At 38.5% G+C, this 25,186-nt stretch overlaps 1 protein-coding gene across 2 annotated transcripts in view; it reads left to right on the top strand.

Annotated features, from left to right (window-relative positions):
* The first annotated feature begins 1,368 nt into the window (after positions 1-1,368).
* Positions 1,369-25,186, top strand: part of LOC124291418 (PTB domain-containing engulfment adapter protein 1-like) — an 85,725-nt gene continuing 61,907 nt past the window's right edge. Inside the window, exon 1 of one of the 2 annotated variants that reach the window (XM_046728443.1) lies at positions 1,369-1,442. Coding sequence is in view for 1 of the 2 variants with exons in the window: in XM_046728416.1 (XP_046584372.1) it covers positions 22,625-22,644 (20 nt within the window). In the remaining variant the exon portion in view is untranslated. Of the gene's footprint in view, positions 1,443-22,609; positions 22,645-25,186 lie in introns of those variants that run through there. The other variant, XM_046728416.1, reaches the window with a different exon arrangement.

A 25,186-nucleotide genomic window follows, 5' to 3' on the forward strand; every position in this document is an offset into this window, starting at 1 on the left:
CCTGCAGGTCGTTAACTCGGTGACACTTCCGTGTATGTCAAGAGAAAAGTAACTGTTTCCTAGTGTCGATACTAAAGGAACATATGCACAACACTGAGAGAGTGAGTGAGTGAGGGAGTGAGGGAGGGAGGAGTGAGCGAGTGAGTGAGGTTTAACGTCAAGTTCAAGAATTATTTCCCTTATTCGGTGAATTGCATGCACGTATGCATTGGCGGATCCAGAGGGTTCAGGGGTTCGAACCCCCCTTTTGAAAATGACTTAAAACCACATTGAAGATTTTGTTTTGCGTTGGCGGAGCCAATGGGGGTTCAGGGGGTCGAACCCCTTGAACACACACAACACACACACTTTTCAAAATTCCTGGATCCGCCCTAGCGTATGTGTGCCCTGTGTTATGCTGGTTTATGTAGACGGCCCATTGAGGTACATTGTCTCAGGTTTAACATAAATACGCTACGCACACATATTATACTGAAGCCAAATACATATTTTATCTCCTTAACGCGTAGCACTAGGCAGGGAAACAACAAGTACCATCTCTTAATGGTATGACACAGCAAGGGATCGAACCCTCGACCTTTCGCTCTACAAAAACTCCACCAACAACACCACCGAGACGTCAATAAACTGAGGATCACACTTACGGTCTAGTCTCTGATTCGATGAGTGAGTGAATATGGGTTTACGCCGCTTTCTTTTAGCAAATACTCAAGCAGTATCACGGCAGGGGACACCCGAAATGGGCTTCACACATTGTACAGAGGAATCGAATTCTAGTCTTGTAACGTGACGAGAGAACGTAAAACTAGAATTCGATTCCTCTGTACAATGTGTGAAGCCCATTTCGGATGTCCCCTGCCGTGATACTGCTGGAGTATTTGCTAAAAGCGGCGTAAACCCATATTCACTCACTCTACCTCGCCGCCCTCTAGGATTCAACTCCACGACTAGGATAGGATCTGTCTTAGCTGGGACACTTTCGAGAATAGGCATCCTGGTCAAGCCAAAGGAAACAATTCTACACAGCTAACTGTGGCGCCTGAAAAGTTGCGACTGGGCGCGTGTCTGCTAAAGGAAAAATGTCGATAGTGAAGATCCCCAGCTCCAATTTTAATTGCCGATGAACGTAGTGATGTTCTGTCTGTTCAGCTTGATTGTTCGAGTAAAGAAGACACAGTTATTTATAACATCATGCTATAATGTCGATAAAATAGATACTGCCCAATACACTTGTGAACATCATTTCCAGAGCGTCCTTACCCCTTCCCCCACCTTTATTCACAAAGCACGCATTAATGCACTTCTGCCGGGGGCACCTGTTACAGGACACGAAAAACACGGGGAACAAAATAATTAGACACCGGTAAAAGTGTCTCGAGCTGTCATTCTCCGCGAACAGAGGAGGCGGTGTTTTGATTGTCGCAGCGACACGAAGATAACGGGTAAGATTTCACAGTTACTTTCCGCTGACGGTGAACTTATCTATGTTTATATACTCGGAGAAGCAAATTTATCCACTGTCACTTCACCTTCGTCGCTTTGTTTTCAAATAAACGTGAAATTGCACGAGAATGCACATGTTATTTCACGACTTTGTTTGAAGACAAAAATAGCTTGTATTGCTGTATTTCTTAAGAGTACTAGTTTTGATATTCGGAGTAATATAATAATATGCGCTCGTAAATGCAGAAATCTTTTAAGTGAACAAAGTAAAATACACTTATATCAGTGTTATTTAACAAATTCGACTTTCGTATACTTTGTACACTGCTTTCATGCAAAATATAATTTTGTTCAAATTAATGTATGCTTATATAAAATTCTCATATTATGTTTGTTTGTATATATCAGTGCAATATATAGTGCAACTGAAATATAGTGCAATGGTTCTTATCAGTCACATGAAAGAGGTGATAAAACTCATTATTGTATACAGTAACTACAAACTTCATTGATGGTAAAACCAGCATTTTATGTATATTTCCTTTAAAATCTTGTTTGAAAACAGTCAGTAAAAATGATAATTTTATTCCATGTGATAAGAACAAGGCATTATTTGTTATGCATGTTATGTTTACCATGTTTATATTGTCAGCATTCCATCTTGAAATATTCTTCCCAGGATTTTGGCTGTAAATCATCTTGGTCACATATGGTTTGGTTATAGTGATCATGTTAATCCATGTTTGAAAGACAATGAAACAAGTTTTCTTTAGAAACTTATAGTTGTTGGGGTCATGGTTGGTACAGATATTACAAGAATGTACCCAGTTTTTGTTTTGTATGCATAAATGCTTCCTGGTTTGACTGCAAAAAATTGAAGGGATGATAAGTCTATTTTCACAATCCACAAAACAGGTTTTAGGTTTACCCTGTCACATGTCATAACCTTGGTTGAATATGTGCAATAAGTTCTTCTCTTTTGGGGAGGGTACATGTGTGTATGACAGGATTTCTGATCTACCTGTGTTGCAAAAGACAGGGGCCATATTTGATTTACAAAAGGAGGGAGCGGAGATGCTGGGATCGTACTTTCTTCCCTCCCCCCTCCCCCTCACTCATTTTGATGGGGGGGCGGTGGGGTAGCCTAGTGGTTAAAGCGTTGGCTCGTCACGCCGAAGGCCCGGGTTCGATTCCCCACATGGGCACATTGTGTTAAGCCCATTTCTGGTGTCCCCCGCCGTGATATTGCTGGAATATTGCTAAAAGCGGCGTAAAACTAAACTCAGTCAGTCAGTCAGTCATTTTGATGGGACACCTTATCAGTCATGTGCCTAATTTTGTTAACTCTGCTGTGTATATTCATGTCAGTCATGTGTTAACGAGTTTTGCAAAATTTCTCTCAATGTTATATTACTGGATGCCAAGATGGAGGTATCTTAAACATGTACCTATAAGATGTCAAAGGAGTGTCTAATGATGCATTGCAGTGGGGTAGTAAAGTGGATAAAGTGTTTGCTCATCACACCTAAGGCCCCGGGTTCAATTCCACACATGGGCACTATGTGTAAAGCCCATTTCTGATGTCCCCTGCTGTAATATTGCTGGACTATTGCTAAAGGCGGCGTGAAACTAAACTCACTCACTCTGATGATGCAGGACACAAAACTGACTCGTCATTATGTAATTTTGTAGTGTTTTAATAATGAAATGTAAATTTATTTAAAGATTGAAAAATGCAAAAGTGACTCTTTGCTGTCCTCCAGAAACTGTAATGATTATCTGTAGTTTAGCCTTGCTCTAAGGTTGTACTAATTGTTAAGCCCATGGTTGTATCCTTTAAAGAGGCAAGCCTAGATAAGCAGACAGTACCCCAGTCTGTTATTTATATTTTGTTTAGAAATCATAATTTATACTATTCCTTATTACCTTAGACTAGGGACTTTTGCAAGTCTATCTGTAAGCTAGCTATAGGTGTTACTTATGAGAAATCTTACTAAAACATATCTTGCTGGGTTTATACCTGAGATACCAAGGTACTGAGTTTAGTAGACATGCAGGATACACCCGAGTACAAGGTCCTCCTCGTATGTCGGATGTGAAACGCGTCTCTTAACACATATGTTTATGTACAGCATGTGTGTCAACTTGTGAGTCAACATTCTGGTAGTGTGATGTGTCAAAATTGGCCAGGCCCACTGTTATCCCAGACAGGGGGTACAATTAGATGCCGGACCCCCTTGATCCCAAATCTCATCTTGTTCTCTGTGTTTATTTACCTAGCATATTGAGATGAGAAATGCCGTCCCTCTGTCCACAAAGTTTCCATGGTGTCTTTTCAGGGCAAGTTGAAGAAATGAGAATGAGATTATTTTTTCTTAAACGTTGGAGAGGATGGAAACCTGTTATTATCCTTCGTCAGTTGTAGATGCTGCGTGCATGTGGAAATTCAGAGGTTTATCTAAACCAACTCAGAGGTTTATCTAAACCAACTCAGAGGCCTAAATCAGCAGCAAATGCCTTTAAGAATTCTATATTGGAATTAATGCAAATGTAAGAGGGAGCTTCTTTAATGGCTTTGAAAAAAATAACCTGTAATTTCATTAATAAGCAATGTTAAAATGGACATTCCTGTGAATTTCAGAAAACGGATCTTTCCCGAAAACCAATTTGGACAAAATAATGAATTTTCCTAGTTTGCCTACAGGCTGCGTAGTGGTCAGTACATAGAAACCTGTGGGAAATAGCCTTTTATGATCGAGATGCATTTTAAAATATGCCTTAAAATATAGAACAGAAAGTCCACTGCCCAAAAATGTGGCAAACAAATAAAAATATATGTCAGAGGAATATCTTGGATAGCAAATTCTGCAAATACATGTACAACTTTTGTATTATTTAGTTCAAGAAATAATTGTGATGAATCTAAATTTTAATCATTATGTAAATTCACCACTGTGATGAATGCATCAGGCATGCAAATTTTTTGTTTGGTTTTATGATTTGTTTGTTCTCAATTTCATATAGTACCTGTGATATTCTTTAAAAATTAAAAATTAAATATAAATACATAAGGTTTATTCGGTTCCATGGCTGTCTAAATGGACAGCTGTAGATTGGCATGTAACCCCTACAATACCAATATTTACATTAAAGGGCATCCAGTTCACAATTCGCCAAAAAATATTCAAATGTGTTAGTTCATGGTGGGAATTTTAAAAAAAGAACTCTTAAAACTAATTAAAAAGTTTAAGAGCTAAATGAGAAATATTATCCTTTCACAAGTGACTTCCAGAAAAATGAGAAATAATGGATTTGAAATTGTGAACTTGCACCTCAAATCGTATGACACAAATATTAACATAGCGAGAGTCTGTTTTCACAAGCTGGCTCTGCCATGAGCTTGTTATAACAGCAAAGACCTGTGAGCAAGTTCTGTGATGATGGGAGGCTGGTACCAAATGATGAAGGACAAGGACAGGATCTCGTTCCTAATTAATTGCGTCCTAAGTTTGTCTCAAAGGTTAGCTAGAGTTTAGGTCATGTAGTACTTGAAGTACTTCATTTGAACAATAGATGATGATGATGTCACGTTAATTTTGTTTGTGAAAAAATGTGAGTTGATTTTGTAATATTGTTTCAGTTAGAAAGATGCGTCAAAGAAATTGCTCTAAAACTTAATACAATATCACTGTATAAAATAGTTTTGAAATATGGCTTGTCCAAGAACTGATTGTCCCAAAAAGTGACCAGTCCTAAAGAAAAACAGGGAGTCCCAAAAACTAAAACTCTTCATTGAAACTAAGTTAAGTTTTGTTTTGTTTTTCAAATATTTCTTCCGACCAAAAGACGGCCTTACATATTTAATAGACCATCAAGGATGGTGGGATGGGCTATATTTTATGCACTGACTACATCCATCTTGGAATTTTATTTGTTATTTAGTATTGAGTTATCTCCCCTGTACGTGTCAGGATCATGTAAATTATCCCAGCTGGGGATTATGATGTTGTTACATAGACTGCTTAGAGGTGAAGGTTGTCACCTGGGTGGTAAATGTTGTGTTTGTTTGATGTTAAATGCAACAAAACAAGCAGTATTTCTAACAATATTCCGTAATATTCAAGTCTGGTTCAAAGTGATTCTGACCAGTGAAATCATGAGCATCGATCTATGTAACTGGAAAACAATGACCTGCTTTAACCAAGTCAGTGAACCTGACCACCTGATCTTGTTAATTCCCTCTTACGATAAGCATGGGTTGCTGAAGACTAAATCTAACTCAGCAGTATGGTAGAGATATTGTGTTATTGACCCCCAACAAACTATGAATGGGGCAGTGGAGTAGCCTCGTGGTTAAAGCGTTTGCTCATCACGCCGAGGACCTGGGTTCGATTGCCCACATGGGTACAGTGGTTAAAGCGTTTGCTCATCACGCCGAGGACCCGGGTTCGATTTCCAACATGGGTACAATGCATGAAACCCATTTCTGGTTTTCCCCGCTGTGATGTTGTTGGAATATTGCATAAAACCATACTCACTCACTAGCCTACCGCAAGTGCCCTGAACGCAGTGATTTGTGATACGTAGGCCCTCTAGGGGTGGTAAGGTAGGCTGGGGGTTAAAGTAATAGAAAGTCATTCATAAACCTTGGTTTGTTTCTCCACATTGATGCATTGTGTGAAGCTCATTGGTATTGCAGGAATATTGCTTCTAATGGAATAAAAAGAAGAACTCACTCACAAGACTGAATGACTGACTGAGTTTGGTTTTACGCCGTTTTTAGCAATATTCCAGCAACATCATCGGCGGGGGACACCAGAAATGGGCTTCACACATTGTGCCCATGTGGGGATTCGAACCCGGGTCTTCGGCGTGACGAGCCAACGCTTTAACCATTAGGCTACCCCACCGCCCCTCGCTCACAAGATCACGTGTTAACGGGGATGTGATCTGGTGCTGAAATGGTTGTAGTATGGTTGTAGTATCGCTATGATTTGGTGCTGATATAGTTTGCACATTGATTAGAAGGTGATGTGATTATGGTTGTTGCAATTTGTTGTGATTTGGTGATGATAATTGGTTGCATCTCAATGATTTGATGGAGATATGGTAACATCTCTATGAATTGATATAAATATAGTAGCATTGCTGTTGGTTGGGGATTTGGGTGTTACCATGCTGTATCATACAGTTTTAACATCACTGTATAACATGGTTGTAATATGATTGTGACTGCCTCTACATGGCTGGTCTGGGCTGTGTATGGTTGTATAATGGCATTGAAATGGTTGAAACATTTCCAAACACTGTATAAGCACAAATCCCAAACATGACCACTTGAAAGAAGTTCTATTCAGGAACACTGACCCACCGATTCTTTCAACCCCGTCTACAAACAAAAGGTCACCCTTAGGCCCTGTAACTTCCTTTAAAGATCAGACATGGTTTAATTAAAGGTCAACACACATTATAACTACATACAACACTAGCAATGGAGATAACACCGTGTCAGATTTCACTCTTTGTTCACTAATCTTTGCTACAAGAAAGTCGTGGTGTTGGTTTACATGATAATTGTGTTGTTGTTTTGTTTAAGTGATAAACAGAAGTTTCGTCAGCATGGCCTTGACTTGATTTTTGTTAAGAGTGACTGATTGATTTTGTTTGTGTAAGAAATGTTATGTTTGATTAAAAACAGACCCAAACAATAAAAAAAGAAAGCATACAACTTTATGGATGACAACTTCTTGTTTATTGCATCGAGCGATGTTTCAATGTAGATTCTTATACTTTTATCAAGCAAAAACGATTTCAGAAAGTTGTATACTTTGCTTGGCTCACCAACTGCTAGAATGCTGATCAAACAATTAATAAAAACGAAAAAAGAAAAGAAAAAGAAAACTTAGTTATTTGAGAAACATAACATCTTGTTAAATTGTAGGTTTGTCTTGAGAATGTAAAATATAATTTTTCTGTTTGGCAGATGTGTTTGTTCGAGAAATGTTTTATTTGATTAAAAGAACATGCAAACAAAAAATCAAAAGAAAGAAAATGGAAAAAAGCAAATCCTGGTTATTTGAGAGCCATAACGTCTCGTTACATTGTGATTTGTCTTCAGAATACAAACAATATTTGTTCTATTTGTAATATTGCCTGCCAGATGTATTGCTTTTTATGTAATTGCCATCACATGAACATGTTTCATAATCAGAATATTTATCTCTCAATACATTATATCCTGATAAACAAAACACCATATTCTAGTCAATCTTTTGTCATACATGAAGGAAGTAAGCTGCATCTTTTCCATGACATAGGGTTCCTTTGTCACAGAGGAAGTGCATGATGTCATGCAAAGTTCCACAGTTTCACCCAAATCATGTGACTGGTATATTGTATATATGAACTTATATCATCCGGTAGGCTTTTACTGTTTATATAATACTGTTTGACGGATGCTTTAGTCTATACAGAAGGACATGGATACAGATTCATTGTTAGGCTCAGTGTAAGTTAAATTTAACTTGTAGTCAACCTGATTTTTAAAAGTTAGAATATCCTTTGATTATTAATAATTCCAAGGAATGTGATTTTAGGAGTTTATGTGGACTGTCTTTTATTTTCAGTAGCTGTTCAATAATATCAACATAATTATAATAATCTCACTGTTTTTATGTTAGAGGTTTCACATATCTTTACATATTATTGTGATAACCAGTGTCAATTTGAAATTTAAAGTAACCATTGTAACAAAAAAGTGGGACTTTATTTTTTACATTTTTTCAGGAATGCATGGCTTCTTGTTTGATTGATTAAATTTTGTTTCAAATGTAATGATACGATAAATTTGAAGTCCAACACCTTATGCCACTGACATCATTTTGTATATGAAATTAATTTCCAATTTCATGGACACCAGATGTTTAATTGATAATGGCTGTGTCTAATATTGAACTGTTGGAATAGTCAATAATTATTGTCTGCTATCTAATGTTGGTTACAGACTGTCAGTCACATACAAGAATAATTAGTATGGTCAGACAGACGGAAGTTTTACAAAATACTGTTATAAACCAACCCACTCGTTAAGTCTGTTGAATAAATGGATATACGCACAACAGATCACTTTGAATAATGTCGATTAACAACATCAGTATCAAAATGTATGGTTCTGAACCATTTGACATTTGGATGGTGATTGTTTGCCAGTAAACGGCCTAATTAGCTACAACGCACTTGTTCTACTCCTGGAATTTCTCCATTGGTTGAAGCGTCCGTTCAGGCAGTGTTTTCTATTTTGGATACTTCTATATCCTTGTGTCGATTGTTGTATAACGTCATTGTTACATTGGGAAATCAGAAACCTGCACGTTGTAGATGACATGATAGCATGGCCAGTATGTGGTGGGGAAATACGGATGTTATCGGCCTGTCAGATCATTGTCAGGTGGTGTACAGCGTACAGGAAGTGAAGGAAATTACATACTTCCTGTGTGGAGAGCTTGCTGCTGTTCAATAGCACCAGTGCATTGTCACTGGGTGTTTCATTGACATATAATTCTACATATATTGATCATTCTTGGAACACCCGTGAAGATCCAGGTTAGAATTGATCTTCAGTATGCTGGTCGACTAACCGGATCGGGTGGTCAGGTTCACTGACTCGGTTGACACATATCATTGTGTCCCAAATGCGTGGAATGATGCTCATGCTGTTGATCACTGGATTGTCAAGTCCAGACTCGATTATTTACAAACCACCGCCATATGGCTGGAATATTGCTGAGTATGGAGTTTAACAACAAACCAACCAACCAACCTTCTAGGAAACTATAGAAATTTCTGAGTTTCTTACAACAATTACGCTTCATGTGTAATAATCCTTTCTTGATGTATGTGATCATATTATATCTTCTTGAAATCATTTTCATTGAGAATAATCAATAATTCTTAATGATTATGTTTACATTTAGAAAAACCATTAGCAATACATGTACAAATTGCTGAATAACAAGGCTGATTTGCTTAGATGGGACTTAGCAAAATCATTGGGACTCAGAATCATAGATAATTCCTTATTAACACGATTAACAATAAATACAACTAAAAATTATTAAAACATGTTGTACATTAAATTGAATCGGAGTCATACTTACATAGGATAACTTTATCCCTTTCGAACATGATGTGTCTGTTATCACAGGGACATGGAGTTGTTCCTCCAAGTCCCTCTTCAATTTAAGTCTTTAAACTAATACACAACCAAGGAGAATATTCTGACTATTGACAAGTGTTGTATTATGTTGGAAAAGAACATTTGGGTGAGGCTGTCAGAGAAATTTGACACACCCAACCCTAACACTGTGTTTGGAATGCACCTGATAAATAAGTCTGTTAATTATGATGTTTGGTGTTATCCGAGTTATTGTCGCTATAAACGTGTACAGGATACACCCCGAGTGACACACAGTCAACAATGGCTGTTCTACTGAGCTTGTCATGGCTCAAACGTTTTATGCCGTCAAGCGTGAAAGGCAACACCCAGTTTGTTTACTAACAAGATCAGGTTGTCAGGTTTGCTGACTTGGTTGATGCAAGTCATAGTATGCCAGTTACGTAGATCAATGCTCCTGATGTCAACCACTGGATTGTCTTGTCAGACGGTATGATTTCGTCTCCCAAAAGGGAATGAATATATCTGTTCTGTGTTGATTTTCATGTGTACATTTGAAAATTTCTGAAATGAGTGTAAAAAAATGCGGAGTTACTTTTAGAAAGCTGAAAGGTGTACATGTTTTATTCAATTTATACTGAGTATTATTCAGACATGTAGAAATGGTCTTTTCTTGGTAATAGGAAGGAGGAATATAAATACAAACCAATTAAAATATGTTTTCGTGCACCTTTATATGCATACACAGGGCCCTTCAGACATCAGGATAATAAAAATCTGAAAGCATTATATGGTTGTATGGATTCTGTCAGTTTCGTGCATGTTAAATTCTATGTCCCTTTGCTACATATGACAACTATTGCGGTAAGGCTGATGGAAAGCAGTGTATATATATCTTTATATATGGTCATGACTGGCAGGCCTGACAGACTGCTGTTATAAATGGCACCATTGCATCGAGGTCAAGAGCAGGCGTGAGACAGGGTTGCTGTCTTTCCTGTAATTTTTACAGGTCGTGGAACAAAAAGGTTTTTCGTGCCATCATTTGGGGATGATTATAGCCTGTCGTGACTGGGACTGACCTTAGCATTTGTATGTCGGCTTGAGAGTATAGACATATCCGCCAACACTACGACCGTCACAAACAAGGAGCAGTGGTTCCTCATGCTTTCAACATCGTTTGCTCAACTTGTCGTGGTGAGTTTAACTCTTGTACATATTGGACTTGTGTCTAAATATATTCAGGGCTTTATTGATAAGAGTTTGTGGACATTTTCTGAAAGTAAGTACCATGAATCATGAATTTTTAGATATATTGTGCTTAAAATCTTTGATGTGATGACTGCTATAAATTGTTTGTGGAGTTTGTCTTTTAAAGTAGTTTCTAAAGGAATAATTAGTTTTCATGCATTCTTTATTTTTATTGTGTTAAATTGATTGTTAATGCATCCAGAAGTAACATAGTTATTGATGCCCACTAATCATGTGTAAATCTGTAAATACTGTATACAGACAGTTTCACCATGGTCATTTCTGTTGAGAGTGAGTTGTCAGTATATGTCAATCTTTCAGTGTTGAATATCAACTTGTCAAACAGTTTTTGTTGTTGAAAAGATAATTTTTAGTTTGTAACATTACAGTGTTTTGTGGATGAAAAGGTACAGCTAACCAGCTTTGGTGGCAGAAACAGTAGTGATGTCATTACATTGTGACATCATGGTAACTGATGATGTCATAATTGTCTGCAAAGTACTGTGATGCAAAACCCAGGAGATATCACCTAATCTAACCCAAGAGATTTCTTCCAAGGAAGCATGTGATAGAATGGTGTACAGTAAATTGCAGTTGTAGTAAACTCAAAAGAACAACAAATTTTAGTACATTATAGCTTTAGTTCATTGTACACATTTTGACTAATGTATACAGAAAGTGGTTGGGACCAAAATAACAGTTTGTTATGTCTGTCAGTCTGTTTTAAGTGAGTGAGTTTGGTTTAACGCAGCTTTTAGCAATATTCCAGCAAAATCAAGACGGAGGACACCAGAAATGGGCTTCACGCATTGCACCCATGTGGGGAATTGAAACCAGGTCTTCAACATGATGAGCGAACGCTTTAACCACTTGGCTACCCCACCACCCCTTGTTTAAGCGTATAAGTTACTGGTTACTGGTTTGGAACTGGTTTGTGTACTGGATTTGTACAAAATTCAAGATTTTGAGGTTGGTTTTGTTATATACAGTGAAACCTGCCAACACCTGTCTAATAATCCGGCACACTGTTAAAACCGGCATAAAATTTTGGTCCTGCCAATTTACAACGATATTATGATCATTAAAACATTGTCTAATCTGGCACCTGTCTATTCCATATTCCGGCACGACTTTCCGGTCCCAAAATGCAAATTTAACTGTAATTAACACTGTCTAAACCGGCATGGGTATGAGCAGTCCAATCAAGGACACATAATCCAATACACTAATTAATCCTCATGGCACTCTAGATAATCAGGAAGTAGTGATTGCGTGGTGAATCAATTGCTCTAAGCCGGCATGGGTATGAGAAGTCCAGACAAGGTCCCTTAATCCAATACACTCCTCTCGGCACGCTTAATTATAGAGATAAAGAGATTGATGAGTGTAAATAGCATCCATGTTGGAAAATGATCATCACTGTCTAATCTGGCACCCTGTCTAAACCAGCATTTCATTTCGGTCCCATGGGGTGCCGGTTTACACAGGTTTCACTGTATATGCTAACATCTTCTATAGAAGCTGCCAGAAATCGAACAATGCACATGCTAGTATGGCCATAATTATGAAAACTAATATTTTTATGAAAAGATGAAATTACTGCATATTTGATTACTGTTCACGACTCCTAAAGTGAAAGAATATATTAAAATGTATTTTAAGTGTGAAAAAAGGAAAAATGCACTTACTAAAACACACTACAGTATTGTTATTCCTTTATGTCCTTTCTTACAATGAATGTAGAATATGTTTGTTAATAGAACTGTGCAAGATATTCACCAAGGAGTAATTATAGTTGATGAATGGGTAAAAACTGCCAGGGCTCTTTTGTACTGCAACAAAATATAGGGCAATTTGTAGTTCTGTCTGCTCGTTTCAAGCAAATCCCTGCAATAAATGTTACATGATGACCATAGGGAATAATAAAGACATTGTTCATCTGTGTTCCAATGCTGTGTGTGCACAGCTGTAACAGAGGTTTTCAGAGTGTTCTTTAGAAAATTTCCTATTCTTCTTGTCGGATAGTTTCAGAAAGAATGGTTCAATTTTGCTGAGGAACAGAATATTTCTGTCTCATTCTGTTGATTGATCTACAGAGGTGGGCATTTGTAATAATTCTAGATATTTAAGTAAAACATTCCATAATGCCACTTTAGATATTGAGCTTGAAAATATCCAGAATAATAATTTCTAGGTGGGATGGAGACGGGTGAGGTGAGGTGAGGTGAGGTGAGGTGAGGTGGAATGGGATAAAGTAAAGGGTGGTGTGGAGTAGCATGGGTTTGGGTGAGATTAGGGAACATGAAACTAGTTTTTACACTGCATTCAAGATTATTGCCATTGTATGGAACATATAAGTATTATCTTCCAACATCCTTTGAAAGGATGCAGCATGGGATCTACCTTCATCTCTCTGGACAGACCCTCTACCACTTCTCCATGAAGGTGGTCTTCATATGCAATATTCCTGTCGATATTTATGGGTGTTCCCATCAAGATTTTCAAGATTAACAGGTTTCATGTTAATAAAGTCGAGGCAAATGAGGTCCTGATTAATATAGCCTAAATGAGTGAGGCTTTACTGCAGACGTTGATTTAGTGATTGTCATACTCATAAATTATTGCAGACATTTGATAGGAGGCAAGAAATATGATATGTGGTCTTTTGGTGTTTGTGTCTAGTTGCATGGAAACTGTGATCAATTGTGTCCTTGAACTCAAGTTCTCATTACTGCAATTGCAGAGGATGGATTGGATCAGCTGCTGAAGAAAATGCTCGTTTCTAAATCCATTAATCATTCCCTTTTGAAAGGAAAAAGGTGTTTGTTCAGACTTGTCCATTCTCTCTTGCAATGGATAACGTTATTTGATGCGAGCCGACATTCCGTATGTGGGTCAGTAGCATCTGCTTACAAAGCTAATGAAGAAAAGTCCGTCTCTGATGCATTGGTTTCAGTGGATTTTGGATGGAGTTGTGAGTGAGTTGGGTTTTACGCCACTTTTAGACATATTCCAGCAAATCACGACTGGGGACACCAGAATAGGGTTCCCACATTGTACCCATGTGGAGAATCAAACCCGGGGCTTGGGCTGAATGCTTTAACCACAAGGCTACCCCACCGCCCCTTTGGAAAGAGTAAGTGATTGAGTTGGATTTAACTCGGCTTTGAACAGCTATATTCCTGTTATGTCGTGTCATGTCAGCTTAGCCTGGGGCCAAAGCTGGTTCACAGTTATGGTGAAACAAATGAGCATGGATATGGTGCCCACCATTCTGACAAACATAGAAAAATAATCAGGATTTGAACAGTGATCACAGGTTTCTGGCTTGCCCAAGGGAGGTAACTCTGCATAGTGAGATTTAGGACCTTAGACAATTAGGGTACCTATTTGTATGTTTTGAATTACATTATCCATACTCAAACGTTAATGTCACAGTTTGGATGCAATTACATTTACGCTTGAGTTATGTCCCTTAGCCTTGACAGCATCCGGTGTTCCTGAGTCGGCATTCCAGCTTTGCCCTTGTTATGGTTGAAAGTTGGTCAACACCATACATGCCTATGACCTGTGCCACTTTGGGCGTTGTGGGTCAGGCTGATAAGCACTCATATAACTGACGTACTGCTCAGAGAGATGATGACCGAGGCTCGCTCACTTGAGAATAGATGTACTGTGTGTTTGGGAGGTGAAATGGTACTTTTTGTTGCTTTCAAGATTATTCACAGATGCCAACCCATACGATTTTATTGTAATCGTTACGAAAAACAACACAAAATATGCGACAATGATAGCAGTAGAAATATACAAATTTTTCAACAAATACAATAAATTAAGTTATCAATTAGCATATGTACCATACACAATAAATTTCAAACACATTTTATTCAGTATCAAGCTATATATGGATACTTACTACTGATTTAGGTGAGTACATTGTTAATAACAAGTTCTTAGAATATCTCTCTATATTTTTTCATTAAATATGACCATTCTTTCGAAAAGTTAATTCTAATTTTGACTAAAAAATACTAAGTTTTTACTTCAATTTTTGGCCAAAATTTTAATTGGGCTAAATTATGCTTGGCATCTCTGGATCATTGCACATATTGGGCGTGTGTGTGTTTGCTTGAGTGGGCGTTTGTATGTATACAGATTTGTATGTGTTTATGTATGTATTCATGTGTATGTGTATGTTTGGCTTCCCAGGAGTAGTTCAAGTTTATAGTGACATTCCTACTCAAATCGCAGTCTGACATGGATCCAACCATTTCCACAGTAGATGCTTTATCCATGTTATACCTCGGTGGCGCTTCATTTTATTTTTGGAGGTTGTGAAACCATTTCGCTGTCTTGTTAATGTCGAAATTGATTATTGGCATTACTTGACTATAGGAGTCCTGATGTTTGCTTGATTATATTGTTGGAAGTTATATTCAAAAGGAACTGTGTCTAGTGCTGATACACTTTGTCTAAATACGACACATATCTCGAGAGTTAGGTTTCATTTGTACACTCTTCAAAAAAAGAAATGCATATGGAAAAAAATCAGGTTAAATATTGTGTTTATTCAAACGAGCATTTCTCATAGCAGAATGAACCTAGTGAGCGTACAAAAATTGCGTACACAGATTGACAACTTTATTGTGAATAGTGTCATCGCGTTGTCATGCCAGTCACTGCACAAGGTGTGGCCCCAGGGGGCGTTATAGTCAGTACCTAGTGTGAGCACCACGAGCTGCTATCTCTGCTCGACACCTCCTCTGAACAGACCGGATGAGACGTTGAATTCTTGCCTGGGGAAACCTCCGCCATTCCTCCTGTAACGCCACTGCAAGTTCTCCGAGCGTCTGCGGGACCCGTCGACGTTGACTTACAAGTCGATCCAGCTCATCCCAAAGAAGTTCTATGGGGTTCAAGTCTGGGGACCTGGACGGCCATGGCTAGACATTAATGTTCTCATTGGCTAGGTAGGCCACTGTCAAACGTGTCGTATGGGGTCGGGCGTTATCTTGCTGTAAGATCTCTCGCTGGCGGACGGGACGGACGGACGGACGTGTGGACGAAGAATCTGGTTGATGTACCGGTTTGCAGTCAGATTTCCCTGAACCAGCACTAAGTCGGTCCTACCGGTGTATGATATGGCACCCCACATCACAACACTCCCCCCACTGAAGAGATAGACCTGTAGTACGCAGTTGGGCGCATAACATTCATTCCTACGTCGGTACAGACGTTGTCTTCCATCATGGCGTTGTAGGAGAAAACGTGATTCATCACTGAACCAGATTCTCCTCCAGTTAGCCAGAGGACGTTGACGTTGCTGTAGACGGTGCAACACAGGCCCAACCATAGGGCATCATGCTCGAAGTCCCGCCTCTCTCAGACGGTTGCGGATCGTTTGATCGGATACTCGACGTATACCTGGCACATGTCCTGCTCTATCCGTGGCTGTGGCTTGCCGATGACATAGGTGGAACACCCGGATGTAACTATCCTGAGCAGGGGTGGTCACTCGTGGTCGTCCACTTCTTGGGCGATCTCGCGTCGAATTGAATGCTGTATAAGGGGCCCACAGACGAGATATTGTGCTTTGGTGGACGTTATAATGACGTGCAATGGCAGACTGGCTTTCTCCAGCTTCCAGACGTCCAATACCAATGTTCCGGTCAGCGGCATTCACTCTTGGCATTTTGCGTCGTTCATTCCTCATCAATATTTCTGATACAATGGAGTAAATATATCAGGCTTTTATAGTCATTGTCTCTACTGAAGAATTCCACTCATTTCACGTGTATCAACATATGCGTTGCATGCCAATTTCATCATTTTCTTCACAATTGCTGACAACGTTAATATTAAGATTTTTTGGTTGTGTTTGCGCGACATAACCTTTAAAAATCACATGCATCACATCATTCAAACATAAACATAGTCTTTTGATCGATTGCCGATATGAAAATGCAATAACAAAATCTCAACCCTCTTATGCGTTTCTTTTTTTGAAGAGTGTATGTTTTATATGCAATACTGAGCAATTGTCCAGCTATATGCACCAGACAATGAAGTGATTGACATCATTAGCATACAATTGAGATACAATGACATCAACCAAGTCAGTGAGCCTGACCACTTGGGTACCATTGTACAAAACAACCTTAGCTCTAAAACTGTCACAAGTCTACCCTGATCATGACAAGCATGGGTTGCTGAAGACCAATTCTATCCCGGATCTTCAATGGTTTCAATGCACTACATGCTACAGTACATACTTTAACACAGTGAGTGAGTGAGTGTTTAGTATTACGCCGCACTCAACATTATTCCAGCTATATCGCGGTGGTCTGTAAATAATCGAGTCTGAACCAGATAATCCAGGGATCAATAGTACGAACATCAATCTACACAATTGGGATACGATGACATGTGTCAACCCAGTCAAAGAGCCTGACCACCCGATCCCATTATTTGCCTCTTATGACAAGCATGGGTTACTGAAAATCAATTCTAACCCGGATCTTCACGAGTCTACTTAACGCAGACTGTCATTTAGTACCAGACATAAAAGGGCAGTGGGGTAGCATCGTGGTTAAAGTGTTCCTCATCATGCAGAAGACTAGGGTTCAATTCCCTACATGGGTACCGTACAATATGTGAAGCCCATTTCCGGTGTCCCTCTGCCGTGGTATTGCTGGAATATTGCTAAAGTGGCATAAAACTAAACTCACTAACCCTGACATAAAGGCATCTTATAAAAAAATATATATCTACAAAAATGATAACAGTGGTGTGGAAGCTAAATGATTTAAGACCCTGAACCATGTACACTGCCTAATAATTTTGGCCAAGCTGGTGATGTCTCCCATGTACGACATACCTAAAATAGGGAAGAATGTGACATTTGTCATTGTGGGTCAGCTTCTTCCTCCCTGTAATGTTCTGATTTGTCACACCTGACATGGCATGATGAAGGATAGCAGCCGGCCATCAGGCATTGTCGGGCGTTGTCTCACTCATTGTGTTGAATACCTGTTACCATCTTGCACTGTATTGCCCATTGTGTTGAATACCTGTGTTACCATCCTGCACTGCATTGCCCATTGTTTTGAATACCTGTTACCATCTTGCACGGCATTGCCCATTGTTATGAATACCTATGTTCTCATCATGCACTGTATTGCCAATTGTTTTGATACCTGTGACTATCTTGCACTGTATTGGCCATTGTGTTGAATACCTGTGTTACCATCTTGCACTGTATTGGCCATTGTGTTGAATACCTATATTACCATCTTGCACTGCATTGCCTATTGTTTTGAATACCTATGTTACCATCATGCACTGTATTGCCCATTGTTTTGATACCTGTTACCATCTTGCACTGTATTGCCCATTGTGTTAAATACCTATATTACCATCTTGCACTGTATTGCCCATTGTTTTGAATACCTGTGTTTCCATCCTGCACTGTCTTGCCCATTTTTTTCGAATACCTGTGTTACCATCTTACACTGCATTGCCTATTGCTTTTAATACCTATGTTACCATCCTGCACTGTCTTGCCCATTGTTTTGAATACCTATGTTACCATCCTGCACTGTCTTGCCAATTGTTTTTAATACCTATGTTACCATCTTGCCCTGTATTGCCCATTGTTCTGAATACCTGTGTTTCCATCCTGCACTGTCTTGCCCATTGTTTTGAATACCTGTGTTACATCTTGCACTGTATTTCCCATTGTTTTGAATACCTGTGTTACCATCCTGCACTGTATTGCCCATTGTTTTGAATACCTGTGTTACATCTTGCACTGTATTGCCCATTGTTTTGAATACCTTTGTTACATCTTGCACTGTATTGATACATCTTGCACTGTATTGACCTTTGTTTTGAATACCTGTGTTACCATCCTGCACTGTATTGCTCACTGTCTGGCCAAATGTGTTTGTAAACGGCAACTCGCTCGCTCACTCACTCTCGCTCGCTCTCACTCACTCACTCACTAGTTTACTTTCATGCTACTGCATATGGACTGTCTTCAATTAACCTTCAAAGATGGCTCAGCTTCATCATCTGATGCTCATATCTGGATACTGTGATATGTGTAATGTGTGGAACTGAGAAATTTATGGGTAGGCAGAGGGGTGGTGGGGTAGCCAACTGGTTACAGTGTTTGCTAATCATGCTCGTGACCGGGTTTGATGCAGAACATTCATGAACAAAATGTGGAGCCCATTTAATGACTAATAATAATAATGGACATTTATGAAGTACCTGTATCCATGCAGTTTTGTATGCTCATTATTACCCCTGATAACCCAAGCTGCTTGTGAGGTGCTAGAAGGTTAACCATCATATGACTTATCCCACCGGGTACCCATACACTGCTGGGGTATTTCTACTGTCTGTTATGTTGCTCAAGGCTACGTGAAACCATACCCACTTATTCTCTTTCACTCCAAGTAGGTAGAGTAATCATTAGCTGCTGTTAAATTTGAGCAGAATATAAAAATAAATTTTAAGTGACAGGAATCAAATTTGCTTGGACTGCTGACAAAACCGTTTCCACTTAAGATTTTCTAGTGTAGCGTGCAGCTATTAGTTTTACTGCCCTCTTGTAGCATGCGACTTTTATCGCCTGAAGTTCTGACTTGTATTGATTCGAGTTGCATGCAACATGTTGCTGGAGAGTCGATTGGATTAGAACTTTCCTGGCTCCATTTCACAAAAGGCAATCAATGAATCACACATGCACATATCGTGCTAACTCTGGACCTACGTTCAGTTGTTTGTGTCACAGATTCAGCTTACTTGTGAGCAGTCAGGTCTTGTTGTAAGTTACCTCAAAACTAATATTTGTGCTTGTTTAAGATGCTACTACAAATTGCCTTAAAAGATTTCATCCTATGCTACTCGGAAGTTGCAGAACACCTAACTCTAGATTTCCGAAGCTCCCTTAGCGCTAAGATAGTCTTAAGTGCCATACATTAACATGAACATATGACTATCTTAGCGCTAAGAGAGCTATGAAAATCTAGGCCCTGAATCTTTCATTTCACTATGTTATTCTATCATATGAGGATAGATAAATCATAGCCATAGGTATATATCAGTGGTTTGTAAACTTTTTTGTGATAACATGACAGATGAACAAATATCATATATAAAACTGGGTGTTCTTAAACTTTGGAATATATTGAAATACTCATTGATGGGACGTTTGTTGAGAGGATGAAATTCAAATAACTTCTTAAAGAGTTTTATAAGCTGAAAATATAAAATGACAATATTTGTCAAGATTTTAACACATTTGATAGGAAATTCAAGTAAGCTTTTGAAGTGTTTTTAAGCTGAAAATATACAATGATTTTGTCTAGATGTTAACACATTTGAGATAAAAAATCAAGAAATCCACACAAAGTGGTTTGTTTATGGTGGCTTTTGAAGAATATTATATTACAGAGGCCCAGATAAGCTGCGTATCCGGGTAAAATACGCATAGAAAATTTCCAATTACGCATTGAAAAATAATTCTTGCGTACCAATTACGCATTTAAAATGTTAGATACGCAAAAAGTTTAAAACAAACGCGTACGGAATATATTTATAAAAATCGCTTGGGTTATGAAAAAGACATCGATTGCTATCAAGTTGTACTGTTAGTATAGGACAAGTGTTGTACTGTCAGTAAAGGATGAGTGATTTTTTATGAAGTCATTTCCATTATATTTAAGTTGGTTTTGATTAGGTATGACATAAGGCAGAACATACCTGCTTAGTAAACTTACTCAATGACATAATACTTAGGTGAGTAAAATGACTGAAATACGCACATATTTGAAAGCAGTGGGTAACGGAAAATGAAATATCCACTTAACATTCATAATACCCACTCCAAAAATATACAGTGGGTACAGTACCCACATGAGCTAAATCTTATCTTATGTCGTCACTCTGTGGAATCGCGAAACAGTAATACTTGAACAAGAGCGACATACCGTATGGTATGTCACTGCAATGTGTTTATTACTGTCCAGCCAGCCAGGTATTATTCACGCACATGCTGTTTATAGATTTATCCATGCATAAGCAAGTATTGTATTGTTGCCGCTTGTGTGTAATGGTTTTTCGGGACATAAATGCCAAGGTTAAGAGGCCATTGCTGACATGAGGAAGTGACAGATTTTCAACATAAGATCTGACAGGGGAGCAAGACTTTAGCTTGAAATATTTGTGGCCAATGTGAAGTGTTTAGGTGAGTATTTAGAAGAGTCGAGAAACGAAAAACATGTGACGGAGTTTCTGTGTTTTCATCGTTTAGTGTCACACAAGATCTGTGACACTTTTAACTGAAAATATCTTATGTTTAGACTGTTACTATGGAGACGGGTATATGATTCAATTTAAAGTTCTGAACCCAAATTACACTTCTAAATATTTGTGTTACAGTTATATTCTGATCTTATTTATGATTAATACTGTAAGGAAACAACTTTTAAATTGAAAGGAAATTATGAAAAGTCACATTAGAAATTTGGGATTGGTCCATTATCATAATTAGCAAATGATGAAGAATACCATCTTTGAGAAGTATTTTAGAAGTTGTATAGATGAAGGAAAACCATGTTCTATGGATAGTCAACTTCTTTATTGCAATGAGTGCCATTTTTCGGATGCGACTTGGTTTTCCTTGATGAAGAATACATTCATTATTTAATTAAGTCATTGTTGGAGGTGAGTGAGTGAATATTTATGTACAGCACATCTATAATTTAAAGGTATTCACATTAATATTCCATTTGGGGAGAATTGGTATGATGCTGTGGTGAAATAATGGAAAGGGGTGTTTAATGACCTTTGTTCGTTTGTGTCAGAGAAGGGATGGGTCAGGAGAATGGTGACCCTGGCTGATTTGGGGCTTAAGTAGGGAGGGGGAGTGTCTCCCAGGTTAATTTGTTAGCCCGAGAAATGGGGGACAGAGGAGCTGGAGGTGAAGGAAACATTCAGCATTGCTGACATACTGACATGATGCAGTGGAAAAGCCATCAACTTTGACAGACTGCGTGATATTTCGGGCTACCTGCCTGTCACGGATATATTTGGGGTTAGGCGTTTGTTCAAAAGCTGGACAGAGCTGTAATGGTCATTGGCTTGATGGTGTCAGGATTGTTAGCAAACTCTGCCTTTCGCTGTAGTCGTGGAGAGTTATGTGTCCTGTTGGAAGTTGCTGCTTCAAAGACTAGCTGACATTGGTTGAGGATTATCTTCGTCTTGGAATTATGCTTTTGTGATGAAAGAAGTCAAATTTGCAGATTCTTTTCTGTTGGTTTGTAAGGAGATGTTGTGACTTCCTAAAAACTATCTGTATCGTTCTGCTAATTTCAAAAGTGACTGAATTACTTCTCAGTAAATATTAAAGTTGTTTAAAACTGATGTTTTATAATTTGGTGTTTATGCATCCAGTGTTTGGAGCGAGGCAAAAACACTGAAGATTTGTTAAGGAAGCTTATGCATGAATTTCTTGCATATGACGAAAAGATTAATTTTTTTCAATAACTTTAATGTGCTCTGTGTGCATGTCATTGGCTTAAAGGCCTGTCGTGGAAACAATCCTTGAACTAATTCTAACGCCAGTGTGACAGTAACACTATTGGCTGGCTTTCCATCTTTGAGCAATATAGTTGACAGAGTCAAAGGAGTTTACGTCAAGACTTACGTAACGACAGACAACTCGGACGTGTGCTTGAACCAAGGAACATGCCTGGGAAGTCATACAAGTAAGTTGTGTTGAAATTAAAACATGTGAGTTTTGTATGATTTGATAACTCAGTGACAAGATGAGAGATATTCTGCGACCCATTGCTCAAAGCACTGAGGCTGAGCTCTTAGTTTGAGTTGATCATAACTCGCATACTTTAACACTGTAGTTTTGACCATGGTTGTGCTAAGATCAGTTTGTAGAACTGGCCTGTATGTTGGTTATTTTGTGGTATTGTTTGAAATTTAGTTAATGTGAAGTTTTTGGTTCGTCATATATTCCCATCAAGGGGGCAAGTTTTTAACAGATAAAAAGCTAAAAAGTTTCTCCAAATTCACCATGATACTCTCTGCTTCAGAACTGTTTCTTTTTCTGTGACCAAAGTAACTGTAGGTACAATGATGGGCTGAAATGTTCTAAAATATGGACCCCCATGCTCTTTCGCACTGGATGTGAACATCTATAGGTCAAGGTTAAGATTTTGAACAACCTCGATTTAAATGTATGTTTGGGGAAGTTTTAGCAAAAAAATGTCTGAAGAAAACGTTTGTTAAATTTGGTATATGAATTCTACTAGCTCTAAAATATAGCAGAGCGAAAACAAATATGAAAAGCACAATGGTTTATTTAATGGGAGTGCAAACTTAAGTGAACGGCAACAAAAATATATCCCCAGCAATAGGTTAAACTTCACAAGGACAGACGAGAGGAGCTTAACAACCACTGACATGTGACACCATGTTCTGTAACATTTTAAAGAACAAAGCAATGAGAAAATTCATCTACCAACCAGGACGTGTCATGGAAAAAGTCACATCATAAAAATAAGAACTTGAGAGCTCAAGTTATCCGTTTGAAAACCTCTTGAGGATCAATATTTGTCAAATGAAAATCCTTTTATCATGTTAATGTTTCTTTAGACAAGTCCAGGTTTTGCTGCAGAAGCCTTGTGGATGAGTTGTTTCCTTCTCGCAGGTTCCATTTCTGACACTGATTAATGGTATGAAAACCTGTCTTAGTGTTGCATTGAAGGATGACATCAAACTCACGGTAGCTTTTTGAGGTTAACCAGACTGTTATTAGACTGGTTAAAGGGGTGGTAGGGTGGTGTAGTAGTTAAGGCATTCACTCATCATGCTGAAGGCCCAGGTTTGATTCCCTGCATGTGTACAATGTATTAAGACCATTTCTTTTGTCCACCATTTGTGGTGTGTCATGATGTTGCTAGAATTTTGCTAAAAGTGGCATAAGACTGTACTTACTCACTCAAAATGGTGAAGGGTCATCATTCATGTTTATTAACATGAGTTCTAAGTAGGACTGGTACCAGCAAACCCCGTGCCCTGTAAGAGGAGGAATCCTGTCGTATGACCACTCAGCCTATAGAGTCTGAGTGTGACCAGAGGATAATGAACATGTCAAGGAGTGGAGAAACTCAGTGGGTGGTAATATGGAGTAGATAGACTTGCACAGGTCTCTGAGAATATTGAAATTTATAATCAGATGAAATAAAAAAGGATGTCCCTATAAAAGGCTGGTGTCTCAAGATCTGACTATTATAAGGATAGAATTGTTATATTAAAGACATCATTTCCTTTACTGTTGATTTTATAGCCTTGCTGCAAGTCTCTATGGTCCCTGGATAGTTATTTGTGTGTGTGCGTGGCATATGTGCGTGCGTGCATGCGTGTGTTAATACTGCCGTCACAATTATTACAGGTATATGATGGTATCCTATAAGTAATTGAATCTGGATCAGACAATCAGGTGATTGATATTGTAAACTGGCACCCTCACCCAAGTCCTGGAACCTGATCAGCTAATCCTATGTTATGCCAATTATGGTCATAATGGTGACCAATTATAATCGGAGTCCCCTACACAATGAAATGTATCATTTTGTTGATGAAAAGACCATCCATTTTATTAATTTTAATTAAAAATAACTGTTTCCATTTTCACGTTAATACTTAACTGTAAAACTATAATTGATTTCACTTTAGGATTGCTGCTAAAAAATCTGTTTGGGGATTAGGAATGTATACAATTTGTTAAAATACGCATGTTCATATTTGTGAAAATATCAACTCAGAAATGTGAAAAAAAGGAACATACTGATTATTGTGGATGTGTGTGCTAGTCGATTGTTTCTGTAGTTGCGTCCTCGGACCATGATGTCTGTACTGCTCACGTTAAAGGCCCAGCTGGCATTCCTGCGTGACATTGTTGCTTCCACAAGGTTGTTTCTGACAGCTTAAAACAAATGTGCAGGCACTGCCTTGTAGAACGTCAGAACAAACAAAATACTACATCGTGTTGCTCACGATATATGGGGCCCACCTTCCTTTGCATAAATTCTCTAATACAGGTTCATATGTCACACGTCTGTGACAGTGACGTAAGTCATGTGACCCCCGGTGTGAGGCCGGCGGGGACAGTCCTGAAGGGAAGTTGCATTGTCATGCAAATGTAGGCATCATTGCTCGGTGGGAAAAACAACTGAATATTATGTGTCTTGAATAGATGAATTTTGAACAGAAAAATTTGGTTTTGTTTTGTTC

The sequence above is a fragment of the Haliotis rubra genome, unplaced genomic scaffold, assembly GCF_003918875.1.
Source record: "Haliotis rubra isolate DU_JTF1 unplaced genomic scaffold, ASM391887v1 Scf113, whole genome shotgun sequence".
Classification (NCBI taxonomy): Eukaryota; Metazoa; Mollusca; class Gastropoda; order Lepetellida; family Haliotidae; genus Haliotis; species Haliotis rubra.